This window comes from Fusarium poae, chromosome 1 (genome assembly GCF_019609905.1).
Source record: "Fusarium poae strain DAOMC 252244 chromosome 1, whole genome shotgun sequence".
Lineage (NCBI taxonomy): Eukaryota > Fungi > Ascomycota > Sordariomycetes > Hypocreales > Nectriaceae > Fusarium > Fusarium poae.
The window spans coordinates 1,212,603-1,232,777 of NC_058399.1; the positions used below are offsets into that span (position 1 = coordinate 1,212,603).

At 37.4% G+C, this 20,175-nt stretch overlaps 3 protein-coding genes across 3 annotated transcripts; 1 reads left to right on the plus strand and 2 right to left on the minus strand.

The window, feature by feature from the left end:
• Positions 1-3,249: 3,249 nt before the first annotated feature.
• FPOAC1_000425 (uncharacterized protein) lies at positions 3,250-5,225 on the plus strand (the record flags this gene model as incomplete). Its single annotated transcript, XM_044845040.1, has 5 exons — positions 3,250-3,295; positions 3,396-3,496; positions 3,550-4,882; positions 4,933-5,100; positions 5,155-5,225. The coding sequence occupies 5 exons, from the start codon at positions 3,250-3,252 to the stop codon at positions 5,223-5,225; spliced, it is 1,719 nt and encodes a 572-aa protein (XP_044710956.1).
• Positions 5,226-5,476: 251 nt separating this feature from the next.
• FPOAC1_000426 (uncharacterized protein) lies at positions 5,477-6,951 on the minus strand (the record flags this gene model as incomplete). The annotated part of the gene is made up of 2 exons (XM_044845041.1): positions 5,477-6,270; positions 6,324-6,951. 2 exons carry the CDS (start codon positions 6,949-6,951, stop codon positions 5,477-5,479), a joined length of 1,422 nt encoding a protein of 473 aa, XP_044710957.1.
• Positions 6,952-16,241: 9,290 nt separating this feature from the next.
• Positions 16,242-17,338, minus strand: FPOAC1_000427 (uncharacterized protein; the record flags this gene model as incomplete). Its single annotated transcript, XM_044845042.1, has 4 exons — positions 16,242-16,851; positions 16,911-16,975; positions 17,030-17,223; positions 17,284-17,338. The coding sequence occupies 4 exons, from the start codon at positions 17,336-17,338 to the stop codon at positions 16,242-16,244; spliced, it is 924 nt and encodes a 307-aa protein (XP_044710958.1).
• Positions 17,339-20,175: the final 2,837 nt, after the last annotated feature.

Sequence of the window (20,175 nt, forward strand, 5' to 3'; positions counted from 1 at the left end):
TCGTCACTAACGACCATGGGTTTGCATGCATGCCGTTGGACGTCATTACTGGATCTCACAACAGGCCGGGGGTCGAGCTTCTCTCTCCGACCGTGGTTCCCTCATGACAGCCTTCCAGATCTAGAGCCCACCCACACCCGATCGATACGCGCGAGCGCATCCACCAAGCACCTAAATCGATCAAGCCTACGGCGAACGACGTTAGAAGCTCCCATCTTCTTAGGTGCACGGTTTAACTTGGCTTCATATCGTTCGGTGCCATACTGCTGTTGCCGCCACGGCCAGGTTCTTGGTACGTGATCGTCCATAATCTGCACCGGCTGTCTGGAGCTGGACCACTCCACTGGGAGATATCTTGTGGGGGCTAGGAGATTCGTGCTTGGCCCTCGATTCCATCCCTTTGGCAATTGCGCTGCCAATTGTGACTGGACGAGATGATTTGCGATCGACCTTCTCGGTTCCCACATGGTCTAGCGTACCAGGTCGTAGGGAAATAAGTAAGGCAAGCGACCAGCAAATGAGTTTCTCATTTCCCTGTAGCCATGTCCGTTCATGACGCTGGGTACAGGGTCTACCATAGCGCCGTCATTTTGTGTCGCGTTGAGCCGATGAATGCATACCTTAAAAATTTCCCCTGCCTATGGGCTCGCTACAGCTCCGATCTGGCACACAACACCCTCGTGCTGCAGATGATCCATGTGACAAATGGCAATGCGACCGCCACTACCCACCCCTATGATGGCAGAACCTTATGTGCATATGTGACACTGTGGCACAACCCCGATAACCAGAGGCCGTTGGGATGATGCCAATTAGCTGAACCATCCGCAAATGGCATCTGCTATTGATGGGCATTCTCCAAACCCGATGGCGGGAGAGGCTGTCGAATTGGAGAAAAGCCTATCGCTTTCATTGAGCAACATGTTAATTATTCGTGTCGTAGTTCTAGCAATTTTCCACTGTTTTCAGTCTCTGGGTTTGAGAGCATTCTGAGCACATTCTTTTCTAAGCATCTCTTCCTTTGCAATAAGGCTGAGTCCTGCAACGCCCGAAATGGCTATGATCGACAGGTTTACATCTGCTGAAACGACAGAAGAAAAGACTTGTAATATTCGGTTGAGCCAAACGATAGCCGTAATATGCAGGGGATAGGAGCTCGGGATAAACCTCAAGCCAACCATGATGTTGTATAGAGTATTTGTAATAAAGTGCCGAGTGGTGCTCAGCTGGGCAAGGAAGGTATCACCAGCGAGCATCATTAGTTCCGGCGGATCATCGATCCAACAGAAGATGTCAACAATTGATTTGTAGACTGTCTTGACGAAGTCTTGCTAGAGCCCCGGCAGCCAGCCTCAGCCTGTTGATCTTTGAATGAAAAGAAACAAGCTCTTCTTATTTTAAGAACAGAGATCCTCACGGTTGACCCCCCACTACACACACAAAGAGACAGACGGTCTCACAAATATACGACCAAAAGCTTGTTGGGAGTAGAGTTAGTGATACCACCATCCATACAGGTATCGTTCGTTTATCATTATCAGGGGGTTCCCATAATAGTAAGCGGATGGCGGTAAAGAAAGCTATCCAGAGCCGAGGTTGGAAAATCAAGTGACAATGATATGTCGTATTAGACAACGCACATGGCGCTGAAAAAGGACATGCCGATATGTTTGTTGATCTTGACTTGGTATCAAACAAAAAGCGTTGTAATATTCGTCCTCCATGGTGGCAGAGTATCAAGATGCAAGCACGGAGACCGTGAGACAACCGGCCAGCGTGCATAGAGGCTTGTGTTTGCACCCTTGACATGGCTTCTGGCGAGTAGAGTGCCACTAAGCTGGGATCGTGCCGGAACGATCGAGACATGGCTGGGGATTTCTCCGAATAAGCGACGGATGTCAGAATCCGACAAGGGATGATCCTCGGGGCCGCCTGTGGACTGCCCGAGACAAGGGCTATGCCCCCTGCAATGCATAACAAGCAATGCCTTGCCTCGGCACGAAAGATGGAAGTTGATGAAGAGAGTAGACTGTAGTCAGAATAGGAGGATTTGTGATAGCCGTATTCGCAATTGTTTTGGATTCCGAGAGATTCGAAAACCATGCCTTGTTACTTGTATCCTGTACTTAAATCGGAAGGTCGCTCATTTTGGGAAGTGACCAATGCCTCTTGGCAATAGCACCATGTACCTAAGTTAGTGGGCAAAGAAGGTACAATACCTACATCCTGGTCTGTTCCTGCTTTAAACGTACGGCAAGTGCCTTCCTCTCCCGTGAAGACCCACAGGAGCTCTTGCCTTGCCGATAAACCAACGTCCATTGAACTTGGGAGCTTGAGCCACCTTCTGTCTCACAAGATATTGCTTATTGGAAGTCTCCCTGGATGAACTACTACGATACATACCATGCCTACCTCCCTCCCAAGGTAGTACTGGGCAGCCTAAGTGATACCTACCTAGGTTCCAGGAAAGATTGCAATCAAAGGAGAAGTTCCTACTGGACCAGATACCTATTACTAATGATTGCTTCTCAGGTGTGCCATTGAGGACCAAGCCGCTCAACCATTCCATTGGATCAAACCCACGTACTGTGTAGGTCTCACGTCGTTATAACCGAAGATTCTATCCACGTCTAATTATCCATAACGGAATAACATTGGCGTGCAGCAGAAGCAGATCAGCCTGATCGTCCGTTGTTTCCACACTATCACAGTTCAATGGCACTGTGTTTGCGATTAACAATTAAGATTAGTGTACATACAGTGCATGTCACCTGTTCGCCAATATGTGTGGACAGCAAATGAGGGGGCAATGAGGCATGGAGAGCGATGGAAATCTTGGAAGAATTACTCTCTGATCTGCAGTCTCTCCAACTTTGTAGGTATATTTCACTGGACTGGCCCTGTACCCCAGTCATTTAATCACGGCAATTGGAGAAACAAGCGGAACCCTCGGACCATCTCCACCCCATATTTACTGGGCGAATCTCACATCCACCATCCACTTCTGGTGCTCACACTGATCATCTCTAACTACTACGTAAAAAGTTGACGACTTGACAATATCGTTCTGAAAAGCCACCACCTGAGACTAAACCTATCGGATAGGCCTATTGATTCCAAAGGTCACTTACAGTACTATTACCAATACTACAGACGAGTCGTGTGCGACTCCATGACGTGATATTCGCCGCTCCACATTACTACAGTATTCCACGGTCCACAGTCCCAGATCGGTGGTTCGAGTTCAAGATGCCCCTGGGCATTCTCGAGGCCAAGGACATCGAGCATGTTCCTGGTATGTATTTGCCATCATATCATTGACGATGCGGGGCATCAACCCCCCAACGTCGATGTCAATTCTGGACACGATGAGTTAACTTGCCATCTACCCCTAGGTACGACACGATACTTTGACGACCCGTCGCAACCCCAGGCAGCTGATGAGCAGCATGGAAATCTCAAGCGTGCCAGAATAGGAGAAGAAACCATCATTCTAGTACGTTTCAGTGGTTCCTGTACCTGTTGCGCACAAGCTAACACCAATCCCAGATCCCTCAACCTTCCGATGATCCAAACGATCCGCTGAACTGGTCACTTTTGCGACGCGACTTGATAACCTTCCTCCTTTGCTTCGCCGGCATCCTGGCTACTGCGCTTGGCCCTATCCTCGCCGCCAATACCATCACAATTTCTCTTCTATTCGCCAAAGACTTTACCAAGGTCGCGCTTTTGACGGGATACTTTTTGCTTGGGTGTGGTGCTGGTGCCATTTTCTTCGTCCCGTCCGGTCGCATCTGGGGAAAGCGACACTTGTTCCTCGTTGGTATACTTATTCTTATCGCCTCGAGCGCATGGGCTGGAGCTGTCGGGACAAACTATGGGAGTTTTATTGGTGCCAGAATCGTGCAAGGTGTAGGATGTGCGCCATATGAGAGTTTTCTCAATGCGGCTGTTGGTGACCTCTACTTTGTTCACCAGCGAGGAGTACGCATGGCTTTTACCAACCTGGCTGTTTTTGGCGGTGCGTTCTTCACGCCTATTTTGGTGGGCAAGATCACTCATGAAATGGGATGGGAATGGACGTTCTACTTCGTGGCAATCTTTCTTGCCGCTACCCTGCCGGCGGTCTTCTTTTTGTGCCCCGAGACCGCATATCGACGGGAAGCAAGCCTGAATACTGATACCACTGGCGAACTTGGAATAGAATTGACGACAAAAGACAAACGTCAAACCCCGCCGCCGCAACGAGAATCCGGGGAAGCAACGGCCCAAGAACTCGACCAACACGCGTCAGGCTTTACACTCTTTCCCAGGTCGAACGCTCTCCAGCCTATTGGTAATTCCGCCACTCCTAAGAAGACGTTTCTTCAATCAATCTCGCTGTTTGACGGTCGGAAAACGGACGAACGGTATTGGGTGCTTCTGCTACGGCCATTTCCTCTCCTGACCCACCCAGCATTCATCTGGGGCTGCCTTATCCAGGGTACCATGATTGGTTGGACCGTCTTCATTGGAGTCATTGTGGCCGCTATTTTCATCGGTCCTCCCTACTACTGGGGTGAAGTTGATGCTGGCTACACTTACACAGGTCCTTTCATCGGTGCTGTCTTGGGTTTCGTGCTGGCAGGTCTTCTTGCCGATACGAGTGTGAAGTATTTGACTAAGCTCAACAAAGGCATATATGAGCCCGAGTTCCGTATTCTCCTTGTCATACCAATGATGATCATCGGTGGCATCGGTTTATACGGATTTGCTCTGACAGCTCCCGGTGTGATAGAGAAGAAATATCCGTACCAAGTGCCTTTGATATTTTTCGGCTTTGAGGTCGCAGGGATGGTTATTGGCGCTGTAGCCAGTTCCTTGTACATTGTTGACGCTTACCGTATGTTGTTCTGGCAAGCATTTAATTGCTGTTAGCTAACCTGTTGCCAGGCGACTTGACTATCGAAGGCTTCACGATCATGATCATATTCAAAAACTTCTTCAGCTTTATGCTGACGTTCTTTGCCTACAATTGGATCAACAACGGTGGAATCGAACGGACAATGATATCGATTGCCTCGATCCAAGTGGGCGTATGCCTACTAAGCATACCCATGTGTAAGTGGTCTCTTGTTCCAATACATGATATGACTATTCACTAACGCCCTCCAGACATATATGGTAAGCGGGTACGAGCCTATTACTATCGCCACGATTTACTTGCTATGACCGGTCTCAGGTAAATAAATGCCTTGGAACAGATTCTTGCGTTGGAAACTTTGGACATTTTATTTGCAATATTTAATAGTTAATTACTTTGGTGGACTGTTTATTTGAGCCATCTCCTTTTCAGCATCTCCAGCCATGACAGATGAGGTTGTTCTCCCAGAACATCATTGACCATTTTTTACGCAACCATCATATATCGGTATATATATATCATAACATCATTATGGGACACATTTCCTTCCTTATCCAATATTCCGTCCTTCCCTTAAGCCTTGGACATAGTAGGTGCCGAAGCATCAGCAGGAACAAGAGTCGACTTCTTAACAAGGCGCAAGCCGCCAAATAGGAGAACGGCTGCTTGGATACCAAAAATGGCCACCAACGTGATAAGAGCTCCAATCACGCCGGCAACAGGCTTAGAAACGCCGTCACTTGAGCCACCAGAGTTAGAACTGGAAGAAGCTGAGTCATCGTCGTCATCGGAGCTGTTGCTGGCGCAAGTGCCGTCAGTATTCCCACAGAGCTTGCACCAGTGCTTGGTGTCCTCGATAGCAAACTCGGACATGCCAGCCTTGAAGTCCTTCCAGGAGATAGTGGTAGAGTCATCTCCAAATAGAGGGAACAGCTTGGGGGCGTTCTCAGAAGCGGTGCCGTTGGCGAAGTAAAAGCGGACACTGACGTCGTCGGCGGTAGGGTTGGTAGCGTTTGTGACGAGCTCAAAAGCCATGGATGAAGCGTAGTCAACGATACCCATGAAATCAGAGCTGGCTTTGTCGAGACCAGCCAGGCCGAAGAAAGCCATGAAGGCACCGTAGGCGCCAAATTGGATGTTCACCTTGGGCGCTTTCTTGCCCTCGGCGAGGGGCTCAAGAGCCTCGATGATCTGGCCACCGAGAACGGAGCCAGCAATGGCACGGACAGGCTCGCTGCTGTTGTAGGCGAGGTTCCACTCATGAATAGAAGCGAGGTTGTAGAGCTTGTCCAAAATGGGCTCCTTGAGAAGATCGTCAGAGGGAATGCTGGAGTTGTGGATGCGTGCAACGTTGATAAGATCAAAGACTGGGTTTGTTAGCAGTGCATAAATAGATAGATTTTCATGAACATCAACGTACTCGTGTAGGCATTTCGAAAGTTGGCTTCATCCTTGCCGTATGTCTTTTCGATTACGGGAAGAAGGCTCTGATAGAAATCTTCGGTGTCCTTGTAGGTCTGATCATACTCGGAAGAAGAGAGGTATGCATTTGAGCTGGCCTCAGCGTTGGTGCAACCACTGTTGCCCTGGAGCCAAGCGTTGCTCTCGGAGTGTTTATCGCTGGCAGCAGTCTCAACAGAAGCAATTGGGATGTACTGGTATCCGCTCAGAGGAGCCTCAATTTTGGATCCATTGGCGAGAGTCTCGGTATGCTGGGTGGGAGGGTAAAGGCCCTGGAGAAAGACGAGAGCTGAGTTTTGGAGGACAGCGTCCACGGGTGAAGTAACATCCAGTTGAGACAAAACCACGGACTCTGAACTGAGGCCGGAGATCTTTCGGGGCGCATCTTGGCTCACATAAGTGTCGCGGTACCAGGATCCGGAGGAGTGGACCTCGTCGGCTCCGAGAGCAGTGAAGTTGACGGGCTTCCAAGCCTTGGCAGTACGGTCTCCGTGACGGTGGAAAATGTACAGACCTAAAACATCTTCGGCGAGAGTGAGAGAGGGAAGAGAGGAGAGTAAGAGGAGGGATGGCAGCTTGGCGTGCATCTTGGCTAGATGTGGATACTGGTGAAGCTATTCACGCTTGGTTGAGTATAAGCCAACGCTGACAAGGGCGTGATGAAGAGATTGGGAAAGAAGCGAGTATAAATATTCTCAAGGTAACCGTCTTATCATTACCCAGATTGTTTTACATACTAATAATGTTATATATGGGCCGGGCAGTTCCCCGCCTCGGGTTATTCGGCGTTGAGCGGGTAAACCACTGCAAGGTTATGGATATGCATACAGTTTTTGGAATACCTAAGAGTGAGCTAATATTGAGTCAGTTCATAATTGATTTCTTTATCTAAGAGATTATTTGTCTGGCAGCAGCTCTGTCTAACACGACAGTCGTATGTTGTTGTGACTATGGTATTCCGTCCAACTGGGTATATCCTTTTGTTTCGATTCATCATCTCACTTCAACTACAACAACTTGACACAAACTCTCCGTGACAGGCCTACCAAGCAAAGTAGAAGTTCTCGACATCCAACTTCCAATTCCTACCTAGTCGAGGTCAAGCTTCGACAGCTTGTGTAGCTACCCCTCCTTGAGCGGCAGACTAATGCAAGCTCCCCGGCTCCCAACCAGATATGTAGTACAGTAATCAGATGGGAGCCACGAATTGACCAATTGACTTTATTCAGGCACTTTTGAAGAGGAGAAGAGGAACATACAACGGCCATCGGAGACAGATTTAATTGGATATCAGTCGGGTCGCGGCTCTATTGACAGGTCGACACTCTCTCCTTTAAAAATTTTTCCTAAGTAGGGCTATTAATGCCCTATGCTATATATATATAAAAACCTTAATAATACTAATAATTATATTTATTATTATATTTAGCTAAAGGCTAGATATTATAGGCCTTAATATCTCTAGCTTATTACTTATAAAATAATAAGAAAATATTAAATAGATATTTATTTTTATAAATAAATTAAATATATTTATTATTTTTATTAAAAGTATTTAATATTAAAATAATTTTACTTAAAAAAAATACTTTTATATAGATAATCTTTTTATTTTTTTTTAAGCTTTAAATAATTTTATTTTTATTATTATTTTAAGAAATATAATTATTATTTTTCTTTTTTTTTTTTCTTTTTTTTTTATATTTATTTCTATATACTTTAAATTAACGTACATGATAAGCGGGTGCAACAGACAAGCGAGTGCAACACAACATCACAACATCTCAGATAGAAATAGCAATAAAAACACAACAGACTATTAATTAAGTAAAATTAATCGCTATATTCTTCCATAGACATAGCGACAAGTATCTGACAGGTCCTTGCATTATGTCCTGTCTTGCCGCACGCTCCACAGCGCCTTTCCTTCATTCGCGGAGGCCCTCCTTGACCACCACTTCTCGATGGTCCAGCCACCGCCTGCGCATCAACATCCGTTTGATCAATTACTTGCCTTCCTTCCTCTACTGTCATCACCCCTCCTTTCTGTAGCCGGGTTCTTTTTGCCCTCCGCCGCCGGCTTAGTATCTTATTTGCCTGTTCAAGATCTTGGACCCTGGCCTCTAATAAGGCAACCTTATGCATAACTATCTTTGTTCCCTTGGAAGAAGACCTCAATGCTTCTAGAATTGACTCTGGAGAGCTACTTTTATGCCTTTTGATTCTCTTTTCAAGATATTCAAGCTGAGAGTCGGCTTCAAGGATAGTCTTTGGGGTCTTTGAGACCCAAGGGGTCGAGGGGCTAACTACCTCCTCCACAGGCGTTGGAGTCCGCAGCTGCACATCGAGCTTCGAGATTACACTTTCTGGGTCGAAAGGAGCAAGTCCGGCTCCTCTAAAGGCTGCTTTAATATTTTTCTCTGTCATTGTGGCCTAGTAGGCGGTATAAAAAGCCAGCAAGAACTCGGTTTTGGAAATATGGGTTACAGAGCATCTGATCAAATGCTCGATTTCTCGCCCATAAGCCTTCTTAAGCAGGCCAAAGCACCCAACATCAAGAGGCTGCAGCAGATGAGACGAATAAGGCGGTATACAAAGCGTGATGATTTTATTTGCCTTGCAATATCTCTCAAAGTCAACCGAGTGGTGACTTTGGTGTCCGTCGAGGATCAGGAGACGATAGCGATTCTTTGATTGCTTGGTAGTACACCGGTCGAAGTGCTTTAGCCACTCGAGGACTATCTCGTTATCTGTCCAGCCATTAGGACTCGTCGCAATAGCCCAATCGCCCGGGAGGTTGCTTTCTCGGTACCAGTGGGCGAGGTGATATTGGCCCGCACCTATGATGAACGGCGGGATCGCTTGGCCCTCGGCATTGATCGCCTGAATAACTATAATCCATTCCCGGTTTCCAGGCTGCACTGATTTTGGTCTTCCACGCCTTTCAGCACCTGTGACGACCATTCCGCTCGCAATAACGCCCATCATAAAGCCAGTCTCGTCAAAGTTGTAGATTTCATCAGGTCGGATGCCATACTTCGCAATTACATTTGCTACAAGCCTAAACCAGTTGCGAATAATGGTCGGATCTTCACATTTGGCTCTCTGGTAGTCATATTTACGGGGGAAATGCGTCTTGAGGTCTTTGTGTCGCTTGACGAAGTTAGAGGCCCAGCGCTTGCCGACAGGCGGCGTCTCGCGGTCGGCGAGCAATCGGTTAGCCATCTCCTCAACACAACGCAGTCGCGGGGGAAACCCTCGCGAATCCAGATCGAGAATGAACTGAACTATGATCTGTTCTTCTAGATCAGATAGTTTGCGTGATTTTGGGATAGAATCACGCGTAGAAAGGATACCCTTCTGTCGGCGATATAAAGTCCAATAACGGACCTGGTAGATGCCTGCGGCGCGTCGGAGACTTAATTTTGGGTCATTTTGAAGGGCACGAAGTGCAAGAAGAATCCTAGCCTCAATATTTGGGTCTGGCATATTTGGTGGTTAAAAATTAATTGATTAAGTTGAGAAGATGTAAATTGCGGGATTTTTTGTTGCACTCGCTTGTCTGTTGCACCCGCTTATCATGTACGTTAACTTATTTTTAATAAAGATTTTTATATTATATTTTATAAATTATTTTTAATTTATATTAAAAACTTTTTTATTTAAATAGTTATTAAATTATATTAATTTCTAGCTATTAAATACCTTTTTAATATTATTATTTAAATCTTTAATAATATACTTTAAAAATTATATTTAAAAAGAAAAAAGATTTAATAAACCTTAGTAATTAGCTTTATATAAAATATTTTTACTTTTAAAGCCTTTAAATCTTAATAATTTACTTTAAATATCTTAATAATAATACTATAAATATAAATTAAAGCCTTTATTTTTATTATCCTTTTAGTTTTACTTTATACCTTTAAATCTAGCTTAATAAATATATAATAAAATATCTCTAGAGAGAAAATAATAAAATATAAGCTTAATATTTTTTCTTTAAAGCCTTTTATCTTTATTATCTTAATAGCCTATAAGGCTTTTAAGATTTAATAAGCTTTATTTATTAAGTTAATTACTTTAATAATTTAATTAGATTTAAATTAATACTTTATTAAATAAGCTTAAAATAGCTAAAGATAAATATAAAATTAAATTCTTATTACTTTTAAAAATAATAATTAATTATTCTTTTAATACTTTATAAACTCTTTTACTTAAAAACTTAGATTTAAAGGATTTAAGTTTATTATTATAAATATTAATACTTTTAAGAAATATAAAATTAGCTATATTATTAAAATTACTTTTAACTTTATTATTACTATATAGAATAAAGAGGTAAAAAAAGCTTTATTTAAAAATAGTATTAAGCTATATTAATACTTTACTATAGATTACCTTAATACCTTTAAAACCTAGTATATAATATAAATTTATAATATACTTAAGATATTATTATAATTATAAACTAATAGAAATATATATTTTATTAATAATATTAAAATCTTTAAAAAAGTTATAATAAAGAAAGTCTTTTAAATTATTAGCTTATAACTTTATATAATTAAGGTTAGCCTTAAGTTTAAGATTAATCTTATATATTAATTTTAATATATTAATTTTAAGGATTTAATTTATATTAAACCTTTTTATATTTTTAATAATAAGCTTATAATTAAATTTACTAGTAAATTTAAACCTATATAATACTAGAAATACTAAAATTAATATAATTTAAATTTCTATTATAAGATCTTTTATTAAGACTATAATAAAAAATATAATTATAATAATAGCTATATTATAATTAATTATAAATACCTAGTTTATTATAGCCTTTATATTAATAACTTATTAAACTATTCTCTTTAGCCTTATTTTATAAAGAATAAAATTACTTATCTTACTAAAGATAAAACTATATAAACTAGGGCTACTTAAAGCTATCTTTTTAAAGATACCTTATATATAATAAATAAGAATATTATAGACTTTAATATAACCTTAGCTATTATTATAATAATAACTACTAATAAAGATATACTTAAGAATAATACCCTTAAGGAAATTAAGTATTAAATAAATATATTAGCTATTATAATTAATATTAAATAAGACTCTTTATTACTTATATAAAATATAAATAGCTTTTCTTATTAATATAAATAAAAGTTTAAAACTAAATAAATAATTTAAATTATATATTATATTTATTAATATAAGTAAATCTAGCCTAGCCTAGATAATTACTTTTAATCTTATTAATTAAATTAAAATAAATATTATTCTTATTTAAAAACTATTTTATATTAAAGATAGCTCTTTTAAAATAAAATAATATCTTATTTACTTTTTTTACTTCTCTATATAATAATAATAAAAAGACTTTAATTGCCTATAGGCTATTATATATATATAAAAAGATCTTATTAAAAATTATAAAACTTTTAACCTTTTTATTAAACTATATTATAATATAATTACTTTATATATATTTAATTAAATTATTATTAATATATATTAACCTTAAGGTAATTATAAGGTATTATAAATCCTTAAAAACTTTAATATCTATATATATATAATAATTATAAGAGACTTTAATACCTATTATTAATTATAAGAGCTAGGCTATATAGAGGACTTAATAAGGACTAGAGTTATTAATTAGCTTAATTTAATTAATCTTATTTTATTAAATAAGCCTAAGGAATTAATATACTAAAGTAATATAATTAACCTAGTAATATTTAATACCTTAAGTATATAATCTTAAGTTATATATAAACTTTATACTATATTAAATTATAAAATAATCTCTATAATTATCTCTTTTACTTAATAGCCTTACTTTTATTCCCTTAAGTATAATATTTTAAAAATAAAACTATTAAACTTTATTAAATAAATTATAATAAATATTTACTTAATAAATACTTACCCTTAAATAAAAGTAAAGCTATAATAAGCTTATTAAGACCTTATATTAATCTTCTTTATAGCTAAAGAATTAATTAAAACCTTATATTAAATAAATAAAAAGACTATAAGTTAATAAATTAAAGAAGTAAATAAAGCTTACTTTTATTAGCTTATAGTATATTAAAGTACTTACTTTAATATATAAAATAAAAAGAATATTTATAATATATTTATTTAAGTAATATATAAAATTAAAAATAATTACTTTATTTATCTTATTAATAATATTAAATTTAATAAAGACTTATATTAAGTATTTAAGTAAAAATCCCTTAAATCTTAATTTATTAGCCTTTCTCTTTAAAGAAATAATAATAAAATTATTTTAAAGCTTAATATTAAAATATAATTTCTCTATATTAAATTATTAAAATAATCTTTATATATAAGTAATCTATTAAATAAATTCCTTATTATCCCTAGGAAACTATTTCTTTAAGATAATTTAATTATTAATAAAGAAATTTAATAAGCCTTAATAATAAATAATATTATTCTTAGTATTAATAAAATAATAATAAAGATAATTAAAATAATTTAAAATACTATTAAGCTAGCTTTCTATAGTATTATATATATTTATATTAAACTTAACTATAAGCCTAAGGAATTTAAACTAGCTAAAATTATTATAATTCTTAAGGTAAAATAAAATAGCTTTATTATTAAAAAATAAAGATTAATCTCTTTTTTATTTATTATTATTAAAGGAGTCTATTACCTATTTACTTATAAAATAATAAAAATAATAATCTTTTAATAAGTTTTAATCTTTAATATAGTAAATACTTTTAATAAGTACTTATTAATAGATATTATAATAGCCTTAGCCTATAATATTAAAAAAGTCTTTATAAAAAAGAAAGTTTATACCCTAGTTATCTTTAATATATAAAATACCTTTAATACTATTATTTACTATATCTTAATTAAGAGACTTTAAAAATAAGGCTAGCCTTAATATATAATTAATTAAATTAACTTTTTTATAAGAAATTAAAAAGCCTATATAAAGTATAAAACTTATATTATTACTTTTACTTTATTCTTAAATAGTTTACTTTTATAAGGCTTATTTATCTTATTAATTTTATATTTATTATATAAAAAACTAATTAATAAGCTAATTAATAATTAATATAACTATATTAATAATTAGGCTATTTTAATTATTAAAAATATATTAAAAGAAACTATTAAAAGTATATAAAAACTCCTTAATAAATCTATTTCCTAGGGGCTAAATAATAGTATTTTATATTCTCTAGAGAAAATTAAAATATTTTACTTAATATAAATAAATATTAAGCCTAACTTTAATTATATAATAATATATAAGATATATATTATTTATTTAAAGAATATTATAAAATAGCTAGAGATTTATTTTAATTATAAACTTATTTTTATAATATATATTAAATATAAAATTAAATTAATAAAATAGGTTATTAATTATATTTAAAGGCTTTATAAAGTAATATAAAGTATTCTTTTTATTATAGTCTATAAAGCTATTATTATAGTATTTTTATTAAAACTTACTTTTAAATATAAATTATAATACTAAAGCTTTATAAAGCTAGGCTAGAAAAGAATAAGTTTATAATAGCTTAAAACTAGCTTTAATATTAAGAGAAAGCTTAATTATATATAAATTACCTTAAATACTACTTTCTATATATATATTCTTATATAAAAAATAACTCTAATTAGTATTTTAGCTAGAGAAATTAATATATTATTAATTAAGTAAATACTTAATTAATAATAAGATAAAATAGTTCTAAGGCTAAGTATATTAAATATAAACTATTCTTTTATTAAGAGAATTAAAAATAAATATATATTAATATATAAAAATAGAGTTAAGCCTATTATACTACTTATATATATAACTTTTATCTTAAACTTTATATACTTAGTTTTTATAAAAAGATTTTATTTTTTTTTTCTTTTTATTTAAATAAAAAAAATAAAATTATTATTTTTAATATTTAAATATTTAATTATATTTATACTTAAATTATTATTTATTTTAATAAATTATAATTTACTATTAATAAATATTATAAGACTAAATATAGATATATTATATACTATAGGCTATTCCCTTAAGCTAAGGTTATTTAATTATTATAAAATATAAAAGTATATAATATTAAGGCTATAAGTATTTTAAAAAGACTTTAAATTACTTTTAAACTATAAAATAATAATATTATTAATATTATAATATACCTAGATAATTAAGCTATAATTATTTTAATATATAGTAAGGTATTATTTTCTTTATATAAAGAGATTATTAAGATCTAGAGCCTAATAAATAAGAATTTATAAATATATATTTATTAATATCTTAAGTATATAAAAGTCTTAGGTAATAAACTAGCTAATAAACTTATTAAGTAAAGTATTAAAATAAAACCTCTTATTAAGTAAGCCTTAACCTCTATATATATATTTTATAAATATAAAATATAAAAAAAATATTAAGCTATATTAATAAAATAGTAAATAGTAAAAAAATATAAATTATATATAATATATAATTTACTTATTATAATTAAACCTATTAAAGAACTAGCCTTTAATAAGTATACTTTATACTATTTACTTATAGTTTATAATAACTATAGTAATTTTACTTATTATTATAAGTAATTTAAATATAATAATATTATAATTAAATATTAATATAAATAGCTTAAATCCTTATTATATATATTTTAATATTAAAAGATTTATTTTCTTTAAGTATTTATTTACCTTTTACTTTTACTTAATTATTATATAACTTAAGACTATAATAAAAATATATATAAAGATAATTATTAAAAATAATTTCTTTATAAAGTAATATATAAAGTCTTATATATTAATATAAAATAAGAATTTATATTAATAAATATATATTTTCTTTAAAAATTAAAATTATAAATATTAATAATATTAAACTATAAAGACTTTCTTTTTATCTATATACTTTAGCTTAATTTTATTATATTCTTTTTATATTAATTACTATTTAATTAAATAAATCTAGCCTAAAAGTTTTACTTTTTAAATAAAGTTATAATATTATACTTATATCTTTAATATTTTTAATTAAGGCCTATTTTTATTAATATCTATAGATATTAATTTTTTTAATTTATTTTATTTTTATTTTACTTATTTATATTTTATATTTAATTTAAAATAATATATATATTAAAATAAATTAGCTTTATATTAATATTAATTAATATATTAAGCTAATAGGCCTATAGTATAATAAATATTAATATTTAATCTAGCTTATTCCTTAATTCTTATATATATCTTCTTTATATATTTAAGCCTTTATTTTATATTTACTTTAATAGATCTATTTATATTAGAAATTATATATTAGTTCTAGCTAGGATATCTATAGTAAGCGCCCTTTGCCGCTATTGCAGACGCCCTAGCGTTAAATAAAGACCACCACCATAACATATTAACAGGTCGATTGTGCCGTCTTATCCCTGTTTTTATATCGGTCATTGGCCATTGTCGGATTCTTTTGCGCTGCCAGATAACACAGGTCAATACTTTGTGGAGGTAAAAAGTGATAAATATTTATATTCTATTAACTCGTGGCTCAACTGTTCAATTTCTTTCTCGTGTACCAGTTTGTTCCTAATATAACCCCTTTGTTAAACACTTCTATTATCTTCCGTATTCTCCCCGGGGATATCATCACAAAGCGGGTCCTCCATTCGGATGTTTATCTATCGACCCAGAACGCACATCTCCGTCACCTCCGATTCTACAACTTGATGATAAGATACCAGCCCTCTTAAAAATCGAAGCGTCTATCATGACCACCTTTCTATCGATTCTCCACAATGACTAACAAACATCATAGCTTTGCCTTGGCTGTCTTTCGAGGATCTCGCAAGTTCTGCGAAAACTCTCCCTTGAGAAGATAATCCGGATACTCCATACCAGCCTCGGTTCCAACACCCAGGGCTCCTTGGCGCCTCCACGCAGCGCCGTCCACGGCCAGGACTTGTCCGCTAACATAGCTTCCGGCTTCGCTGAACAGGAACACTGTCGCATCTGCGATATCCCGTACGGTGCCCGCTCGACCCATTGGAACGCTCTTGGCATATCTCTTCTTTTCACTCTCTGCGTCACTTCCTAGTCGCGCCAGACCTTCGGTGCCTTCAATGCCTCCAGGGGCGATGACGTTGCTCTGAACACCTCTTGGTCCGTACTCGAGAGCGACAGAGGCCATGATAGAGTCCACGGATGCTTTGGCGGCAGAGACGTGTGCCTGGAGTGGCATGCCTGTGTAGTGGAATGTGGCAGAGACATAGATGATGCGAGGGTTAGAGCTGCGCAGTAGATAGGGCATGGTGGCTTTGACTGTGTTGAAGGTTCCTAGTACATCAATATCCATTACTGACTTGAAGGCGTTGGAGCTCAGTCCTTCTATGGGGGCGACGAAATTGCCAGCCGCACCGGCACTACCAACAAGCATTAGTAAACTCAATCGAGTTATATCTCACAGACGGCGAGGCCTTACATGACAAAGTCAATCCCCCCGAGCTCTTTCGCGCATCGCTCAGCAGCAGCCTGAAGACTATCGACCTGGAACGAGTCAGCATCAGCATAATCAGCGTTGAAAGAATGCACGCGTCATACCTTACGGACATCACAGCCTCCGATTCCTATCACTTTGGCTCCCTCTCTAACAGATGCAATCTCCTTTGCGGCATTCTCAGTCTTGTCGACGCTTCTACCAACGATGCATGCATTCGCACCGAGACGAACTAGTGCTCGTGTTTGCATGCTGCAGATGCTTCCTGCGCCGCCGGTGACAAAGACAACACGTCCATCTAGACGTTTACATGCGTTAGCGTTTTAGTTCCAGTGGGAATTCTCTGGGAGGGGCTGACTGAAGATGCCGTCCTTCCAGACAGGACTGAGATACTCGGACTCGGGAAAAGACATTGCAATCCGACTTAATTACAGATGTAGTGAGGGTGTAGTATAGGGTAGAAGTTGAATGAAATCGTGTTCAAGAAGATGAGCTGAAATTGATATAGATTTGGTATATATAAAAAATCCGGGGAAGTGATGTATTTGATGGTTGAGTTGTCAGGAGAAAGAATGGTGGATCAATAGCCGAAAGGTCCGTCGGAGGTTTCGCGTGTGTTGTTACATGCCTCGGTTTTAAGTGGATCCAAGTTCCTTGTGGAATCCGGGGTCAAACTCCGCTCTTTGACCGTATTCTCGGCCGAGTTCAAGGCCTGGACTGCAGACCATAACGTAGACTTGACGATAACAGCATGGATATATCAAAGTTAGTTATGACCAGATACGAACTCCTGGGTCAGAATTTACCAAGTCTACATAGCTGCAGGCAATGCATCTTTGCTATTAATAGGCTCTCGCTCGTCATGTCCCTGTTGGGTATGCCTCGGCGACTTGACTTATACAAACATATGTGGAAATGAGCAGGATATTGTGCTTAGTTGGTAATACTAAACTCGGGTAGCGTCTATTCACGTGAGATATTTCTGTTCCGGTCTGTGCAAAGTTGAATTGTCTTAGATTACTCTTACAGGTTTCTTGGTAACGAGCCGTGCCTCTCCCCCTGTACCTGCATTCACGGCCGGCAACGTTTATAGTAAGACCCAAGTATATACGGATATACAGATATGTCTCTGTGAGATATTAGACTCTGTCAAAGTTCTCCACGGACTACATACATATCCACATACCTGGTAGTGTCAAGCTTATCTTTATCTGCAGTCTCCACATCATGATCCATCCATCACCTTGAATATTCCCGGATCTTAATGAAACGAGAATCGGTACGTTCCGTGTTATCGCATTGGGACACGGCTTGGCCCCTCATACACTAATACAACGACAGGGCTATTGCTGATGCATTAGCCGGCCTAGAATGCTTCCTTCACGCAAGACTTTCTCAATACAGAATAGTTGACGAGTCTTGGACCAGGTAAATACGCATAGACAATCACACATCCAACACTAGGTAGTTAATCCGCAACCCGTTTCAGCAAAAAGGTCGGTGCCTGGTTTTGTCATCATCACCCTCATCTCATCATGTTTGTCACATATCATGCAGGTAGCCCTGTACCCAGACGTTGGGCATCGGGCATTCATTCCTACAGTGGCGTCTTCGCCTCAAGTTTAAGCGCGTATGAACTGATATTCCCCCCAGCCAACCGGGTTTCGATACCGAACAGATCTCGCCTAATTTTCCTTTCTTTTTTCCCTCTCTTTTCTTTTTTTCTCCGTATCCCTTCTTCAGCTGCAAAACAAGCCCTGTTGTCTCTCTCTTCTCCTTGGTATCAGGGAGCCATTGGCTATCACAGTCCGCCTTACCAAAAGGCTCATCCCGCGCGGCATCGTATCTAGGGGCGCGCTTATGCTTATTCCCCCTCCTCACACCCCGCAGTCTGGACCATTTTATCCCCGGTCAAGCCCCGTTTTCCACTGGATAGCTCTTCTCGGTTTGATCTTGATCCCCATTGCATGTCCATACATACCCTATCTTTTGTTTCAGAGGGCATTGCTTGGTGGGGGTGTTGAAGGTCTCGATCCATCGTTAGTGGCTTGCCATTCCAGAAGCCCCAGCCTACTAAGGCACGTTTTGCCTACCTGAGATAGTATGAAGCAGGTCGACTAATCAAGGCACGCCTCAATCACCAACATGACATTGGTCACTAGAGATCAACCCCAACGCACCCATTCGGTCAGCAAGAACACCAGGTTCATCCTTGTTCCTTTGTATGATAACCACAACCATTGACATTTTGTAAATGCGTGTATTATCGTGGTTGGTCTGTAATCCGGGCCAAAGGCCACTGAGTCTCCCCGCTGATATACGCCTCACCTCTCGCCGTACTCACAACGCCGCTAGCCTTGAGAATCATTCGGTTCTAGGCTAGGTCAAAGGCCCATCAGGGTGATTTCCAACACTTTCTGTCATATCATACGTACGATCTATTAATTTCAATACTGTCTAAGTGATCCAGCTCGCTCAAGTTCCATAACCGTGTCAGTCAGTGCAGTCCTCATCATGTTATATCTCGGTTCTCGACTTCTGTATTCAGTTTCTCGTAATTGAATCTTACAAGATGAATATGGAATATTAACATGTCAGCGGAAATGACCGCGGAATACAGTAGTAGTTTCAATTTTCAAACTGGACTATTAAGGGTTGACTTCGTTTCGTCTTCTTCTGTGTCTCCTGATTATCTTTCATCGTTTAAATATGCGTTCCCTGTCTTTGTCCCGCTATCGCCTGGTCATTTCCTATTTCCCTTCTTGCAGAGCCTTCCAGGAGGCTGAAGCCATGGATCATTACCCTCGAACCCGAATCACTTGCCCGTTTACGAGGGCTTGGGGTTGCAACCAAAGTGTTCTTGCCGCCTCAAACATGCTGCGTGGGCCCGGTTCTACACCAACGTGGGATTTGAGGCTCTTCGCTAGTTGACATGATGGGGTTCTCGCTGGCAGGGTGTGCTTTGTCTCTGATCATGTAAACTCTTCCAGCATGTTGTCCACTTCATCCACAACAAAGCGGGCAGTTTTCAGGAAGCACAATATAGCGTTCATGGGGTCCCTTTGAGCAAGCGTGCTCGCGGCTTCCGTCGATCGAGGTCTTACAGAAATGCGTTCCGGGATCGGTACATGACATGTATATGTAGTAGTTTTTGGTAAAGTCGCACATGATAGCTGATTTGGAAGTCAATCCATAGAACAGTTAGCTTCACGCTCTCTGATAAACACGACTCTCTACAGATACGGAAACA